The sequence below is a fragment of the Cyprinodon tularosa genome, unplaced genomic scaffold (genome assembly GCF_016077235.1).
Source record: "Cyprinodon tularosa strain WSP-4 unplaced genomic scaffold, ASM1607723v1 ctg363, whole genome shotgun sequence".
In the NCBI taxonomy this organism is placed as follows: domain Eukaryota; kingdom Metazoa; phylum Chordata; class Actinopteri; order Cyprinodontiformes; family Cyprinodontidae; genus Cyprinodon; species Cyprinodon tularosa.
Window position 1 is genome coordinate 798181 of NW_024039078.1, and position 17936 is coordinate 816116.

At 38.7% G+C, this 17936-nt stretch overlaps 1 protein-coding gene across 2 annotated transcripts in view; it reads right to left on the reverse strand.

The window, feature by feature from the left end:
* The window catches only part of il1rapl2 (interleukin 1 receptor accessory protein-like 2), a 690042-nt gene that overhangs the window by 121661 nt on the left and 550445 nt on the right, over positions 1-17936 (reverse strand). For both annotated transcript variants that reach the window (XM_038295945.1, XM_038295944.1), the window contains exon 7: positions 3879-3953. In XM_038295945.1, the coding sequence (XP_038151873.1) occupies positions 3879-3953 (75 nt within the window). The remainder of the gene's footprint in view (positions 1-3878; positions 3954-17936) is intronic.

Genomic DNA, 17936 nt, shown 5'->3' on the forward strand with positions numbered 1-17936 from the left:
CGGTGAGCCAAAACCGTAAAAGGTATTCAAAAAATTCTTTCACCGTGAGCGTTGGCAATCTTTGGACTACAACTGGTGTAACTTTCATATTTCTACAATATTTGGTCTAGGCGTGGTGACGATGTAAAAAAGTGTATAATTGTCAAAATCTTGATTTTGGGGTTCGGACAGATTTGTTACCCCTGAACAAACCTTTTTCCTAGCTAAACGATAAAAGATATCGACACACTTCCTTCAATGTGAGTGCTAGGAAGGTCTGAGGAACAACTTCCACCAGGCTCATGTTGCTAGGTCGAATGGTTCCCGAATGGGAGCGATACGAAAAAGTCTGTTTTTTTTTATTTTCAGTTCGGATTTTCAGAGAGCTCTCATTGGATTTCTATGGGGGAAGTGTGGACTTCTTCGTGGTCTGGGCCAAACTGTCGGAAAACTGTAAATCCCACACAAATGAGGGTTACATTTCCTGAATCCTGACAAAAATCCCTACGTTTTGATGTAAAATGTATCTAGATAGAGTAAAAAATGAGCGAGTGAGTTGAAGCTGTTCGGTATGAGTGAAATGTTTGAAAACGCTAGAGTGGCACACTCTAGCAGCTGAACATTCCGTCCATAGACTTCCATTATAAATTTGAAAATCTGTAAAAATTGTTTAAAAGTTTGAAGCTTCACTGAAGTAAAACTGTAAAAGTTAGCTGAAAGCCGAGTTAAACAGTAATAGCAAAAAGATACGGAAACATTTTAAAAGTTGAATGGTGTTTCTAGCTGAAAGTATGCTGAAGTAGTTAAAGGTCAAAGATGATGAAGTCTTAGCTGAATTTTGCTGAAATCTAAGAATTCTACATGCATTTCAATGGGACAAAAAAATCGCAGAAAAAGTTGAATATCGCGAAAACTACAAAAAATATCTTTACCAAAAGACATAGCACAATTCTCCTGAACAAGCTGAACGTTTTGATACCAAAATTGTTGAAATCGGTGGAAAACTGCGGGACTAGTTAGAGTCAGAAAAATTTGAAGTGAACAACAATAATTGGGAATGCATAAGCATTCCCACTTGAATATTGGTTGTTCTTTAACTAGGATAGAGCTGCCGCTGTACTACGAGGTATTTCAGGACAGTCTATGTTTATTTAATTGTTGCCGTCTAGCTTTCTGATAGTTCCCACTACTGCCAGCAGATGGTGCCAAGACTGTTTATGTTTGCTCATTTCGCCCCAGGGCTGGAGTTCTATTAAGGCTTAAAAAGAACCATCTACACATAATCAGGACAGATGCTGGGATCATATAACTGTATTTTCTTAAAGATCAAATGGAGTTTGGTCTTTTTTTATATAGCCTTTTAGGTGTCTATGCACCTTTAAAACCAGTTAAAGTAGAAAATAGTCTGCATTGTTTTCTTGCTTGCCTCAGTAAAGCTTCATCTTTCAGACTTGCTACACATGTTAGCATCATGCTGCCCTGCGCTGCTCCTAATTTCATGAAAATATCTCTAGTTTTTAAAAGACAGTTTTGATTTGGTATCAGCATGAGTGGTCAATTGAATATATGCAACTCTATTCCATTCCATAACCAAACAAACCGCTGCTCAAAAACCTTTTAACAGCCACATTCTGGTTAAGATAAAAGCAGTTAAAGCAGCAAACAGAACAAAAGTAACCAATATAGCATAATTAAGGCAGACCCAGTCGGCTTCTGTTAGTTACCTCCACTGTAAAGCTTGGTAATAGGCAGCATAAACTCTGGTGATGCATTTCAGCCACATTTCAAACAAACATTTTGATTATCCCAGGAAACAAACAGCTTTCTATATCTGCATATTTAAAGTTTTCACACACTGTCTTGATTGATGTTTTCTTCCATTCCTCTGCAGACCTGATGGGCCTTTTTTGCATATCTTCCTCTATATTACCTAGAGACTTCTGCCACCCACTATCTTTATGATCCCATTTTTAGAAGCTACTGGAAAGCGGATGCATAGAGCAGTTTCATTTTGAAAAGGGCATGGTAATTATTGTAATATCACAATACTGTGCTATTCTCTCTCTTAAGAGCTGTTCGTGGATTTATTTATTTTTTTAATCACTTATTGGTTCTAATATTGCTTCAGTTAAAGACTTAATGATTTCCATGATTCCAGCTTTTGTTCATGGTAGATGAGCATGGGGTAAAATAACTATAACTGTAAGCAAATGTGTAGGTGTCTTAATTTGTAAATGTAATTGAATAAATGTAAATAGATTTATGATTTGCATTTATTCCTTTTCAACTCATACATAAAAGTGATCCTGAGCTCTCTATTGTTGTGCTGCTATAGGCTTAGACTTCTGGAGGACATAGGGACCCCCATTTCATCATTCTGCTTCATTCTATCTCTATTCTCCCTCTCTGCAGAATCTGTTAGTTTAATCTCTAACTTTATGCTCTTTCTGCTTTTTCTCAGTAGCTTTGCCTCGTCTGTTCCTGTTTAGCTGTGACTCCATCCTGAAGCTTCTGACTCCTTGAACCCCAGTGGCCTCAGCAGATGGCCGCTCACACAGAGCCTGCTTCTACTTTTATGATTGAATAATAAAGACACAAATGTCCTACCCATTATATGGTCCAATCAAAAACTAATATTACTTCAATTAAAAAAGCTGCTTTAAACAAAAAAGACTGAATTTCTATCAATTAAAACATTAAATCAAAGAAAAGCAGTGTTCAAATATATATTTTTTTGAGTCTCAAATATATTTTTGCATTCAAATACTTTCTTTCTTTGATTGAAAATTTATTTTTTGATTGAAGTGAAGGTTTTTTTTAATTGAAGATATATTTTTTTGATTGAATGATAAAGAAACAAATCTACCTTCATACATTTGGAGCACAACTTTCAGGTCAAATCAACTGATAAGGAGTGAAACAGTTTTATCAATGAATTTGCACTTTTTATAAAATTAATGATTTCTTATCTGTAAATTTGAGACTTGTGCTCCTAAATTTTTTACTTTTACTTTGAAATTTGTGATTGGTAATTTTGGTATATTTGAGATTTGTACTTATAAATGTGTTATTTGATATTAAAATGTTTCATTTCTATTTTTGGTAAATATGAGACTTATACTTGTATTTATACTAAGATTTATACATTATACTTACATTTCAGATTCGTACTTAAAAACTGGAGATTGGTACGCATACATTTGTGATTTGTAATTGTAAATTTCAGACTCATACTTTTGGTAAATTTGAGATTTGTACTCATACATTTTCGATTTTTACTCATAAATCTGCGATTCGTTTTTACATATTTGTGATTTTTCCTTTTTTTCTTGCTTATTCTTCAATTTGGGATTAGTACTGATAAATTGGGACTTTTACATGTATGGTTTCAAAAATGGACATTTATAATTTGTGCTGGTAACTTTGGGCTCTACTTGTATTCTAACTGGAAACATCTAATGTCACATGTATGTATGGGCTGACAGCAAGGAACAGATTTATATGTATTCATAACTACAATTTTAGACAGCTATGCATTTGTTTCTATTGACAGTTATGTTAATCATAGATGCAGCATTAAGGGAAGGGTGTGATGTATGTGACTGTTTTTCATATCTCATTCCAGAAGGCTAAATGGTTAGTAAGCCTTGGACAAGTCACAGTCAATCACAGGAAAACAGACATAAGCAGCCATCAACTCCTTAAGTTGACCAATGAACCTTATATGCATGTTTCTGAGCTGTGGAAAGAAGCCAGAGATTCCTATCAAAGACCTTCCAGTTGGAGGGAAAAAAGGACTAAAAGTTTTTTTATATAACCAAGCTGAAATGTATGAATGATCATTTGTCCAAGGAGACTCCGGGACTCAGATAAGAGAATATATATTTTTTTTTACTTACCAGGTGTGATTTCTATCACTGTGTCTTGTCTCTCTGGAGGAAAAAGGACCTTGGGAGGCTGGGTCGTCTGCAGGGCTGAGGGGAAAACACAGAGACACCAAGAGCAAAACTGATTATTCAGTAACATCCACTTGCCATTTCACAACAATCTTGTTTCAATTAAAGGGGTCATAGAATGATTCTATAGGGTATTTGGTGTTGTCCTTAAGGTCTCTGAATAGGGTGTGTAACATTGGTTGGGTTGAAAATGGCATACTTGCTGTTTTTATGCGCCATAATGCAAGCCTGGTTAAAAGCCCTAGAATGAAACGACAGGTTTTCTTCCTTTTATGGTTTGCTCATGAATATTTAGATGAGCTGTGCGCTGATTGGTTGGTTTACAACGAGCAAAGCTGCTGAGCAAAGACGCATCATAGCAACAAGCACTCACTCACTGAAACATCAAATTGTTGATATGGTCGTCCTATTTTTCCCGGAAATGTCCTACTTTTCATTTAATTAAAAAAATGTTCGGGGGGAATTTCAAAATCGTCCAGGATTTGGGTCGACTACAGTGCAACCCCCCAAGAGCAACCACCTTGCATAGTGTAAAATCCAATATGATTTATTTAACTCGCGGGCATCCATGAACAACTATCTATATCAGGGAGACTCCCTGAACTTCCGTGAGACTTGGGATGTCTGTTAGCGGCCCCCAGCCCCCCTCCTCTGGCTGAGGACGGGCGGCTCATGGCTCTCTGCTGAGCTGCCCAGCAGTCGACACTTCATACCATACAAACTTACTAAAATCTTTGGCGTGTGTGTGTGAACAGCTATACAACAGAAAGCAAGCATCTACAGCCACTGGGAAAAAATGTGTGGCGCCATTAGAAAGACCTGGCCTTTGCTTTACTTGTTCATTGCTGACCTGCACTTTTACAAGGCCAAGCATAAAAAGACTGGACCTCATCAGCTGTCAGAGTCCACAGCATGTCTTGTTGAAGATTTCTTCCTGTCGATGTACAGACAGACATGCTGACTGCCTTTGTTTTTTTTAGACCGTCAAGATAAAGAAATTCCACACGAAGCGCCTTTCAGTTTGGTTTTGTTTCCCTCTGAAATGCTCTGTGCTGTTCTGTTCAACACCTTTCCCCTTGTCAAGTCCTTTTGTCTGTAAATCATATGATCTATTTCACATTTCAACTCCTCCTAAATGCTGACTGACATAAGCCACTGATAGTAAAACAACACAAAAAATCTGACAAGAGTGGCGTGCAGTATCAGACATTCCTGAATAAAGATCTAGTGCAATTATTTCCCCTCAAAATTCAACTTAATACTCAATAAATGTAATTTGTAAGACTGGGAAACAGCAGAGGTTAAAAGATGCTAAGTAAATCAACTAAAGGACCATGTGACATCTTAAAACCTGGAAAGGCAGAGGGTGGTAACTTTAATCAGAGGCCCAGCCAAAAGAGCCATGCTCAGTCTAGAGGAGCTCAACAAAGTCAGTAAAAGCTGCTGACTGCTGTTAGCGGCAGGCTTAAGGCCTGGTTATCCTCCCGCAGCAGTGTGTCACAGTGAGCTTGTCACGGATATTTTTGATTTATGCCCAATATTGAAGTGTGTTCTGTGCTATGTTATTCCACGCCACAATGCAAGAGGGACAATCAGGAACTAGCTGTGCGTCTAGATACGGCCGAGGTGGTGAGGAAGTGAGGGCAAGTTTGTCCGACAACGGAGGGACATGAGGGCGAAAAAGAGCGGGGATCCAGGTGGAAAAAGGGTCCCAGCGTTCTCGTGCACCTCGCTCTTCTAGCTGGTCCACCTTCACCAGTCATTTTTTGGACATACAAACAAAACAAGCCAGTGTTGGTACATGATCTGCTCAGGCCCTGCTTCATGCCAGTGACGTTAAGCTAGCCTAGTAAATTAGCCCCAACCACCAGCGGCCAAAATCATTTTTGCCGGAGTACAAAATATAGAAATTAAAACAACAAGAAAAGGGAAAAGAAGAGAGGGACAAAACATCGAACAAATAATGGATGTCTATTCTATGAAAATATCTGTATCTATATAATGGGTCTGTATTATGAGTTGTCTTCTCAATTCAGAGGCCCCCCTGCCTTTCTTTGCCTATGGACCCAAATTTTCTAAATCCGCCCCTGTGATAGGGTATAGAGCTGAAATCCTGAGGTTGTGAGTTCGTAACCCTCTGGCTCTCTGAGCAAGTCCCTTAACCCCTGATTTCACCCTGTATGCTGCACAGACAGCCCACTGCTTCCCAGAGGGGGTGTGTTAAATGCAAAGAGTTAACTTCTCCATTGTGAGATCAATAAAGTTCAATTTATTTATTATTTTATTGTAATCATATCCTCTTCAGTTTTGCAGACTGCTGGCAGGAAGCAGACTGTTCTCTTTACTGATAGGTTCAATGTTTGACCCAAGGACGCTCAGAAAGGATAAACCTGTCAGGCAGAAATATAGCTTTAAAAATGAAATAAATGTGTTTTAGAGGAATATCTGAATTCACAGTTTTCAGAAGGAAACAACCAGCTGTGTGCATCCAGAAAAGTCAATATTTCCCCACAGTTCTTGTTTAGAAATCGGAAACATTGTAGTTTCCCCATAATTCGACTGACGAAAACAGTTAGGTTTTCATAGCAGGAAGACTGGGAGCACAAAGTTCAGAGGCTCTTTCATATCTGAAACAATTTAATTACTTTGACTTTTAGTTAAACTTTACTTTCCAATTTTGGATGAAATGCCCTTTATGAGACTTTATTGACGTGACACCAAGGCACACGGAGGATTCGGTTTTTCTTCCCCCCCCCCCACCACATCCCAAGTTACCCTCCTGATCTCTCTATCTTCCCATCGCTCTATCTCACCTGCAAGATTGATGGTTTCATTTGCATTGGGAAAGTTACGCTGTGCCCTTTTAAGATTAATGAGACAACCCTTCACCTATAGGCCTCCTCCGCTGCTGTTCTCTTCCCTGCTTTAGCGTTCCACCTACTTCCATATTCTTCTTGCTTTGTCACCGTTTCCTCTGCTCTACATATAGAGTACATAAAAACAAAAAGCACGTTTCACCCCATTGGAAGCTTAACCTCTCCGTCAGTCATTAATCCTGTGTTTAGGTGACTTCATTTCAGATTAAAATATTATAAGGCATTGAAACGTGTGAGATTCAACTGTTGATGAAAAAATAGGGAATTTGGAGGCGTTTTCCTCCAATACGAGAAATCTGACTTACAGAAGTATTTAAATACAGCATTGTTCTCAACAGAGGTGAAAGTTGGTTTTTAATCTGTTAAAGATAGGCTCTGTGTCTACACCTTGAAGCTTTATCTCTCTGGTTCTTTTCCCTGAAGAGAGAACACTCGGGACAAACTCTTTAAATAACACTTCATAACTTATATGTATTAAATAACCATGAGACATGAAAACAGATTCTGATAGAAATTGTAATCTTATGGCCAATTTATGCTTCTGACGCATAGCCTCTGCAACCATCAAATCTGTCTTTGTGTGTGACCACGCCCCCCACGCAGAGGTTCTGCAGCTGTTGTCGCACACCTCAAAAAAATCCTGACCACACGTTGGACGGTTGCAAACCTGTGCAGACCTCAAGAGGAAGTGCGCAGACAAAAAGCAGCTGTGATTGGTCCTTGGTATGCCTTTCCGGCTGTTTGTGTGGTCGTCCTTCTCAATTCGGTGCCGGGGCGCTCCATTTTTAAAAAACGAGGAACAACTACAATGGAAAAGTATGACGAAAGGTTAATAAAGGAGGTTTGGAAGTACAAACACATGTACGATGCCTCAGACAAATTTGATAAAGATGCCAAAGTCTCTGCCAACTCCTGGAGGGAGATCAGCCAGAACCTGTTCCTCTTCAATGTCTAGCAACTCTAGATCCATCTCTGTGACCGTGATATCTTGCAAACGCACCATTGTTGTTTTGGAAGATAAACACTCCTTGTGACCATCCGCCAAAGGTCTTGTGAGTTCTCTAATAGGCTCCCCCTTGCGCATTGGCAGGAAACTGCTGTGCGTCCCTAGAAATTCCAGAACGACGGTGCAGAAGCATACCAGCAAAAGTGGTCCGCGACCAGACCCAAGCAACATTTGATGTGTGCGGTTGCAGAAGTATAATCTGCCCTTTAGTCTGATCAGAGAAGTTGCTTAGAGTTACAGAAGGCAGCTGCTTACCCCGGGCTGACCTCTCAGGAAGTGGCCCCGATTAACAGTTAAAAGGGCATTTTATACATCTCTAGTCTGCCACATCATTACAACATACACGGTAGCAGATGAGTAGACATCAATGGCTCCATCCTTATCAAAATATTATACTTTGTTCTTAGTTGAAACACGCCGCCTTCATTCCATTCCCAAATATTTGCCCTGTACAGAATGAAGATTATAACTGTATATCTGGACAGAGGAACTATCTTAAATAGATAAACTATTGAGGAAAACATAAATTCTGACACGCAACAGGCAGCTAATATTAGGGTGTAATAAACTCACACATCATTAATGATAATTATCCTAACAAATCCTTTGGTCTTTCACAAAATGAGATACTTAAAGATTTTTTTTTTTTACAAAAACAAAAAGAGTGAAGAAATGCAAAGGATTCATATTTACATGACATTTAATCTTTTCTAATTAGTTAATTACACAATTTGTAAATGGAGTTTAGTTTTTTAATAAAAAAAAATGCAATTCTGAAAATAAACCTTGCAAAAAGCCCTGATTGAAAAAAAATGTTTTTAAGATTAACTTTGCTTTTTTTCATAGATTCTGTTGTTTTCTAATCAATTTCATTCGAATTACTCTATTTTCAGATTGAGCTTCACAAATGGCAATCTTTATTATTGATATTAAAATAATCAACATCAGTATCAGACATAAAAAAACTGTCCTAGTAGATCTCATGTCATTTTGAATTCAGATCTGTCTTGTTTTAAACTCCTATTTATTTAAATTTTTTAAACCTTTTTTTTATTTACTTTTTCTTTAAGTTGTTTGTATGTATTCTTAAAATGTGTAACTATGTGTTAAATTTGAAACTAAAACATATAGTATACATCTATAAACCTTTTAAAATACCATGAGCACAACAGTCAACTTCAGATGTTTTCCTTTATTTATAGATGATTAAACAAACTTAATTAATAAGACATGCCTTTCAATTTAACTGTCTAAAACATGTACTACTTGTTTTTCTAATCCTTTTTATTTGTCAATGTATAAAGGAATATAAATAACCATCACTAATTGAAAATATAACATAAATAATCTATATAAAAACAAGGCTTTTAGATTCTGTTTAAAATTACACATAAAATACCCAGCAAATGCAAATAGTTTTGACTTTTTTGTTAACCTGAGTTATCATCTAAATATGAAAAGGCTGGCAGCGAGCACCCGATAATGACGAGGTGGGTGTTTACTCTCAGCTGTCAGCATCATAAAAGGCGCAGTAAAGGCTACGTGAATCATTGTTGTTATTTACTTGTGTCAGAAATTACAGGCTGCTATTGGCAGTGGTTTGATTTCACCTCTCACATGCAAGCGTGGCTTATTAATGTGCCAGATAAGAGTTCTGCAAGGTCTAAAAGTAAACAGTTTAAGGCTGAAGTGATTCAATTCTGGTAAAAGCCTTGTACACCTCGTTGGCATTGAATGCAGATGCTGTTAGAACAAGCTGCTGTAATGGAGAATTGCAATCATAAAAAGGCCAGACTATTAATGTCAGAGGAGTAACTCTCCATAGATTCATTCTTACACCCAGAGAAAATGGTCATTGCAGCTCGGAGCCATGCTTTCTGGTTCTGTTTGTTGCAGGCTGGTCTTTAGAGACAGAATGAGAGACTAGCAAAGAAAGCAATAATCCAAAATGGGTTTGGAAATGTCAGCAACAAAAAAAACCCACTATTTATTTTATGTCATATGCAACAAATATTGTTTGCCAGTCTGCTGGTTGGTGTAAAATATTGATTAGGTTCATTCCGACAGCTCTTTCAAAATGGATTCTCATCCAATAAGACCTTTATGGACAATTAACTTGACAACAGAGTTGGCTATTTGGGGGTCAAATTAAAAATAATTCATCTTAGGTTTTAGGGAAAAATGCTGCTTTTGTTTTCATTCCTGTGCACTGCTGATAAAATGCATCCAAGATATGTTGGATTATTACTTTGTGGCCAAATAGTGATATGACTTAGACAACTTTTATTGTCATTTTGTTTACACTCTGTGTTTACAAAATGACACTAAAAGAAACACAAAACGACACAAAAGCTGTAGTACAGCTTTTCAGTTTAGTAGAGTAAATGAACATTTCCATTACATAAAGTGCAGCCGTCATATAAGTATAATATATTATATTATAAAGATATATAAATATATTTTTAGTTCTTTCAGTAATATTTAAACCACTTTTTTGCACAGAATGTAATACATTAATTGTTAAGGTACCACTGCTCTGTATTTATACTGCATATGTATTAAAATGAGAGATGAGCAATGAACAGTTTTTCATTGCATAGCAGTAGATTTCCTTACATTAACTAGTTTTTGTGCCTCGTTAGGGTTTCCTATGGTTTGTGAGGGACTCCTGCATGGTTAGTAGACATTACTTTTTGTGAAAATTAACTATGGTTTTGATTAAAATCCTTTAGCTAAAAGGCCATTAGAAATTGTGTTTTCAGTCTCCATTGCATTGGATCAGACAATCTTCCAGCACATCTGCAAAAATGCTTCAAGAAGACAGCAGCAATATGTGGGAAATTAAATGGGGAGAAGAGGCAAGAAAATAAATAAAAAGAAGAGACAAAAAGAAGCAACCCTGGTGATGCTTGAAAGAGTAGAGCTGCTCTAATTGTACCAAAAGTGACTCGCTCCTTCAACCCATTAGCGGCTAATGGCAGCTAGCAGCGATTCCGTACCATATTGATAAGATGATATTTCTTAGCTTGTGTTTGTTTTTTTAAAGTCCATCCATCCATTTTCTGTCGCACTTAAAGGGGTCATAGAATGATTCTATAGGGTATTTGGTCCTTAAGGTCTCTGAATAGAGTGTGTAACATTGGTTGGGCTGAAAATGGCATATTTGCTGTTCTATGAGCCCTAATGCAGCCTGGTTAAAAGCTCTAGAAAGAAACGACAGGTTTTCTTCCTTTTATGGTATGATCATGAATATTTAGATGAGCTATGCGCTGATTGGTTGGTTTACAACGAGTGAAGCTGCTGAGCAAAGACGCATGATAGCAACAAGCACTCACTCACTGAAACATCAGATTGTTGATATGGTAGGGTGACCAGACGTCCTCTTTTTCCCTGACATGTCCTACTTTTCATACCTAAAAAAATGTCTGGGGGGAATTTCAAAATCGTCTGGGATTTTGGTCGAGTACAGTGCAGCACGTAGTCGAAACACACCGGGAATGGTCCGGCAACCCCGGCGGAGGGGGGCAGGGAGCCAGCGGGGGACGAAGCAACCGAACCCGACCTGGTGGCGGTAGCCTGGACACCTGCACCCCCGTGCTTCCGCCCGCCTTACCGGCCCCCAGCCCCCCTCCTCCGGCTGAGGAGGGGTGGCTCATGGATCTCTGCTGAGGTCTGGTCAAGTCAGCGGCCCAGCAGCCTACACTTAATTTTTACGTCAACTCGGGGCTTCGTTTGAATTCGCCCGTTTTATGGTGGAAGTTTAGAATTGTGAGATTTGCATAGAAAGGAGGTGTCGATGGGGTTTTAGCTTCTCTGTACATCCATTTCACTCATTGAACGGTTTTGCTTTCTATGACCCCTTTAATCCCAGTTGAGGTCCCGAGGGGCTCTGGTGCATATCTCCAGCTGTCTACGGGCGAGAGGCGGGGTCCACCCTGGACAGGTCGCCAGTCCATCGCAGGGCAACATAGAGACAAACAGGACAAACAACCATTCATTCGCACACTCACACCTAAGGAGGATTTAGAGAAGCATATTAACCTAACAGTCATGTTTTTGGACTGTGTGAGGAAGCTGGAGTACCCGGAGAGAACCCACGCATGCTCAGGCAGAACATGCAAAGTCAATGCAGAAAGACCCCGGGCCGGAAATTGAATCTAGAACTTTCTCTATGAAAGGCAGCAGTGCTACCCACTGCACCACTTTAAAATAAGCTTCAAATTGTGTTTGTTTTTGCTACAGAGGATGAGAAATCAACCATTGAAGCGATAATAAAAAAAGAGGCTTTTCTTTAGTGTTTAACTTCCAAGAAGACTCCAGCCTTTGGTTGTTTTTTTTGTTTTTTTTTCCTTGGGGGTTCTTAGGTCAGTAAATATGAATTTCCTCATCGAAAGATTTGTAGAACCCAAGACTAAAAGATACAGAGATTGGGAAAGACAGGAACAGAAAAAAGGACAAGAAACAAAAAGGGCAAAAGCTAAAAAAAAACAACTAAATACAAATGTATTCTGTTAAAATCTCTGCATCTTTATAAATGACCTGTTGTTTTGTTTGTTGTCTTCTTATTTCAGACGGGCATCATTCCTGCCTTTGCCTTGGGCAGTGATTTCTAAAATCTGCCGCTGCCTCATCAGATACAGGAAGTTAAAACTGTGTTTTCCAATGTCATAAACCTTGAAGCTCCCACTGAGCAAACCCGTGTTTTAATCAACTTCCTGAAAATAAATCATATCGTCTCTGGGTGAAAACTGCCTCAGTGGTTGGTTACTGTTGACCCTAACTGGTGTTTGTAGATAAATTACAAATATGTTTCCCAACAGATCCATTTAATCACCATATTGACCATTTTTCTGTTTAGAGAAAAGTAGTAAAAATCTGAAAAAGTCAATTAAAGATTGCAGAGGTTTGAAAAATGTCTTATTTATAAAGTGTATTTGTTCACCGGCAAATCTGTCATTTTCATGTTGAATTCTGGGTGTGAATGTTTGGCCTCAGCTAAAAACCTGCCCAAAATTCAGAAGTTGGCTTGTTTTTTTTTATTTGGTGAAAACTTTGTTAGGAGTAGAATCCCAATAAAGTATGATTTTGGTCCTCCTCCTTGATTAGGGTTGCCAAGTCCCTGAGAAAAAACAGGGACACCTCATGTGCGTGTCAGCTGACCCGATTGCCTTCACCCCTCCTAGCATGGGGATTTTTTTTAGCCCCCTTCTTTGTCTGAAATAATTTTTTTAACTATTTGACTCGACTCGGCATCCGTGAACAACTATCTATATCAGGGAGACTGCTGGAACTTCCGGGAGATTTAGGATGTCTGGGTTAAGGGTCTTGCTCAGGGACCCAGAGTGCCAGCCTATTCTCAAACAGAGACATTAATCAAAATCACTTCCAAAAACATTAGAACGTACATCAGAAAAACATATTATCTCATCTAATTAAATACTAACAATGCTAATTAGTATTTGTTTTGGATAATATTTGGAGCTAGAAGCAAAAACAGCATAATAAATGAACATTAGATAGGTAGTTATCTCTTACTCCATCATTTTCAGATCATGCAGATCGTGTCTGAGTTTTCCTATTACTGACTAATATTTTTAGTAAGAAAATACTGAGTGTTAGAAAAGCACACCTAAGCCTGGAAAATCTATGCTCATAAATCACAACCATAAATCAGAAAAATAATTTATAATAACTTACTTTCTTAAAATTAAACTAAAGGTCATCAATCAGTTGAAGAACATCTTTAAATGAACTTTTGTTGATCCCTGGAGAACTACGGAACCAGATTAGCGCCTTAAGAGGACTTTTCAATCCGAGTCTATTTTACTAATACCAGCATAAACTGAGGTCTTGTTTTACTCCTTTTTATTGATTATTTTCTAAACTGGACATGAAGCAAACATTTATCACAGGATCATCTCAATCCAAATTAAACGAATCGATTAACACACTCACCATAACACAGGGCAGCTCCCCAACAGGTGTGTCGGGATGTGATAACGAACGTCTGCTTTTACTTCTTCGTCTGTTTATAGAGTGCTGCGCTCTTTTTCTTCTTTGTATTTTAATGGCAGCTGAGATCCATAAGGTTCTTCTGCCAAATGCTACCCTAATGGCTTTTTTTCTGCCCACATCAAGCTCATGCGCTTTTCTACCGTAATAACGGTCCACATGCAACATTTCCGACATTTCACATTTCATCCGTAAAACGGTAAAATTGGGGACAGGTGGTACAAAACGGGTCGTTTCTCAATTCACAAGAATGCAAGTATGGACTTGTGTCCTCACCAAGTATGTTCTTGAGAAGAACACAGGAAAGTCTCGACTCTAGGAGAACGGGAGTACGCAGCATAAATATGGGTCAATTGCAAAAGAAGTGTACTGATGACATCACCACAGGCTCTGCTCGTCTGGAGCTGCATTTCACCTCCTGTTATTAATAGTCTCTAGATAATAATAAATTCTGACTTTTTCCATCTATTGGGGGAATAATAATGAACACAGTCAGATAAACACAAATCAAATTTGCCAAATAAAACAAAAAAATCTCAATCAGATCCAGCGGTCCTTCACACACGGCTATGCAGAGAGAGGGCAGCTGCAGACGGGCTAACGTTAGCCCTGGCTGCCGTTAGTCTCAGAGCTCTGCTGGTTGCCGCGGTCCTCTCAACATTGGAACTTAGTAAATGGACCATATAGTGACACATAATGTTCTCACCTCGAATGATCTTAAAACGTACTTTTAAACAACAGGAACAGAAAAGAGAACTTTTAACTTAACACTCTGAGCTCTGAGAGCGCTACATTGAAAGCTGCTGCTGCCACAGTGCATGCTGGGACAGCTGTCAGTCTCAAGAATGGACAAGTCTGCTCAGATGAATGCTGGGTAAAGAGGGAGGGGCTAGAACAACATCCGGGGATGTTGTCCGTTCTCGGTCTTCTTGTTCTTGTGAATTGGAACAGTACTAGGGCTGAGGATGATGACGTTTCACGAGGACACAAGAACCCACAAGGACACTTATTAAGAAATGGCCAGGGTATATCCCCGGAAATCGGGGACGTCTGGTCACCCTGATTTTCTTCCGAATTTGCTCTTTGTTCTTCTAAAAATGATTAACAATGAATCCCAAAAGTATTGCTTATTTTAAAAAAAACAGGTTGTGGTCATTTAAAACATCATGCTTCACATTTGTTGGCTTGTGACCAGGAATCATCTGGATATTCCATGTCTTTAAGATAGCATCAGTAACATGTCCGTTGGTTGTGCTGTTCTTTTTACATCTCGTTGCAGGTGATGCAGCAAACTGAAAATGTTTTATTAGTATCTCCTTTCTATCTCCTCTTTCTTTCATCTTTTCTCCTTTTTTCTTCTGTTTTTCCTCTTCGATTCTATTTACATTGCAGTCTCCATATAATCTGTAAAACTCCCTGCATAATTATAACAAAGCTATTTATATGCATAAATCAAATGGAACACTATGGCAATAGTCGTACTGCTCCACTCGTGAAAGTAAAATCTACTGGACTCTTTTTGGCATCAAGACAATTATTCTTATTGCCATATTGCCAGACAGGACACTGTTAAAAAAAATAAAAAAAATAAAATAAAAAGTTATGCATCAGTACTAGTTTAGCACCAGAACTGGTTAAGTGGGGCAGGGGGGCAATTCCTGCTGTTAATGATCTACTGTAGGTGGTAGATGGAAGTTACTGGTCCAATAAAACAATAGTTGCATCCTGAAGCTTTTTTGTCATTCAAATAGCCTATGTTCCCACAGTGCAAACCTCCATGCACGAGCAGGGAAGTAAGGGACTTCTGCTGGACGGATTAAACAGTTGCAGTGGAGTGCTCCTAAACAGTGCTCAGAGTTTCATATAAAGTTTGACCTTTCCTGGTCGTTGTGCTTCTCCAGAGTCCAGCACATTAGGTCAGCTGGAGCTATAATCACAGACAGTGAAAGTTTGTTCAAGCGCTTATCTCCCTCCTCAGTCATTATAGGGGATGGAAATCTGGCATTTTTGTGAACTTCAAGGTTCCTCTCAGCGTATGAGCCCACATGTCATCAGATATTGAAGTGGGAGCACAAAGTTTCGATTGTTGGAAAGTCATTTAGGTAACCCCCACCCCCTCCTTCGGTGACTTAAGGAGACTTTGATGTTATCTGAATCCTCCTGAACTGATCATTTGAAACTCGCCAGGTGCTCGAGGTAGATTAAAGCAAACCCCGTCTTATACGACGATCTAAAGAAAGTGGCTCTTTCAACCAGATCTTCCATTTCATTCATGTTTAACTCCTCCTTCCATCTCAGGAAATATTTTACTTGCTTTTGTAACATTTTCAATCACTACTTAATTTCCAATTCCCAGAACTGACTTTGTGGATCCTCTAAAGTAACCTGTTAAAACATTATCTAGGCATTTATTTGGACTCATTAAGACTTAAAAGCTACCTTTACATGGACATAAAATAATAAGAATAAATGGCTGATTGGGTTAAAAGTATTTCATGTAAACATGCTGGTGGAAATGTTCTGGATTATTTAAACAGGATCAGATTGATATTGTAACTCAAATTAGTGGGGGTGGTGTTCTAACCACATTGTTTGTTTGTTCTGGTCTCAAGCTCCTGCACTGGAATAAATTGAAATCTAAATAAGTCATTTTTTCTTAAAATAAGTGAATTTGTTCTTGGATCGAGGAGATAAAACAAACATTTTGCCAATGGAACAAGACAATTTACACCTAAATAAGAAAACACAATTGCTTTGTCTTATTTCAATTGTATATGATCATATTTACCTGCTCAAATTAAGGGTAAATACACTTAATTTAAGACATTTTACTTATTTCTAAATCGTTTTTCCAGTGTGATGCAAAGCTGAAATCGCTCTCCCAATCAGTGGACTGCATTAAAGCCTCAGTAATCCACTACCTCTTACCTTCTATTTTGGACATTTGTGTCTGTTCTTGGATAGATAGGTTTTCTGTGAGTGATTGGATTTTTACTGAAAGGAATAGTACACCCAAAACATGATTAGGCTTCATTTTCTACTCACCCCCATGCTGAACAACACTCTGGAGTACTTTTTTGATATCTCAAATGCATCTGGAGATCTGGGAGGCTTCTTGCTGTCTGCTGACATTCAAATAATGGAGGTCTATGGTGCCCGAGGCAGAAAGGTCCATAAAAGTCCACAAAAAACGTGTCAATATTCCTCCATACTGCTCGTCCAATTTATTCCAAGTGTCCTGAGTGGGTAGCGTCCAGAATTTACTCGAAACGAAGTCATTTAGAATGTTTTTAGAGCATAAACAGTAGTGTATAGGATTTCCTAAAAGCGCGTTCACGAGTCTACGGAAACCGCGGCAGACCAAACCAGACGAAAGTGCCCCAGTTTATCAGGCTATAAAACGTATCCAGCAGCTTTGATTTGCTTTGGTCATGAACATGAAATAGTAAAAGATAAATGACCAACGTTAAAATGAAACTACAAAAATACATTTAATCTGACAAAGAAAATAAGAAGGTAAAAACCAAACACAAGGAAACAGCGGGTTGGTGGGGGATGAAAAGAGACATTCCTGCACAGATGTAACAAGTTTTCTTCTGCATGGAAATATTGCTTCGTATGGAACAAAGCTCATTCATAGCAATACCCACCAGAGCATCCTCCACCGCTCAAGGTTGCACCAGGACACTCCGCTCAAAATGCACTCACCTTAATTACTAGCTAATCTGACTCAAATTTCCCGGACAAGGCATTTTCCCTTCATGTAATGATGCCAGGACAAACAGCAATTGATTTAACCATTTGATTTTAGGCTAGATTTGAACCCGGGTCGCCCGCGTCAAGGACTAAGGCCTCCATACATGGGTGAACCACTGCGCCACCAAAGCACACCCATATTGTCTTATTTTACTGGCTGTTAAATTATCGCACTGTTTCCCAGCTGTGAATGTAACACCTCGCTCCATTCATGTTGCCCCGCGTTTCCTATTTAATTATACATTTATTTTGCTAGACTACATTTCAACAGGTCACTTCGCATCCCATTGCAAATGAGATAATAGCGTATAATGAGCTATTATGCACTGTGGCTGCAGTTGTGCAATATAT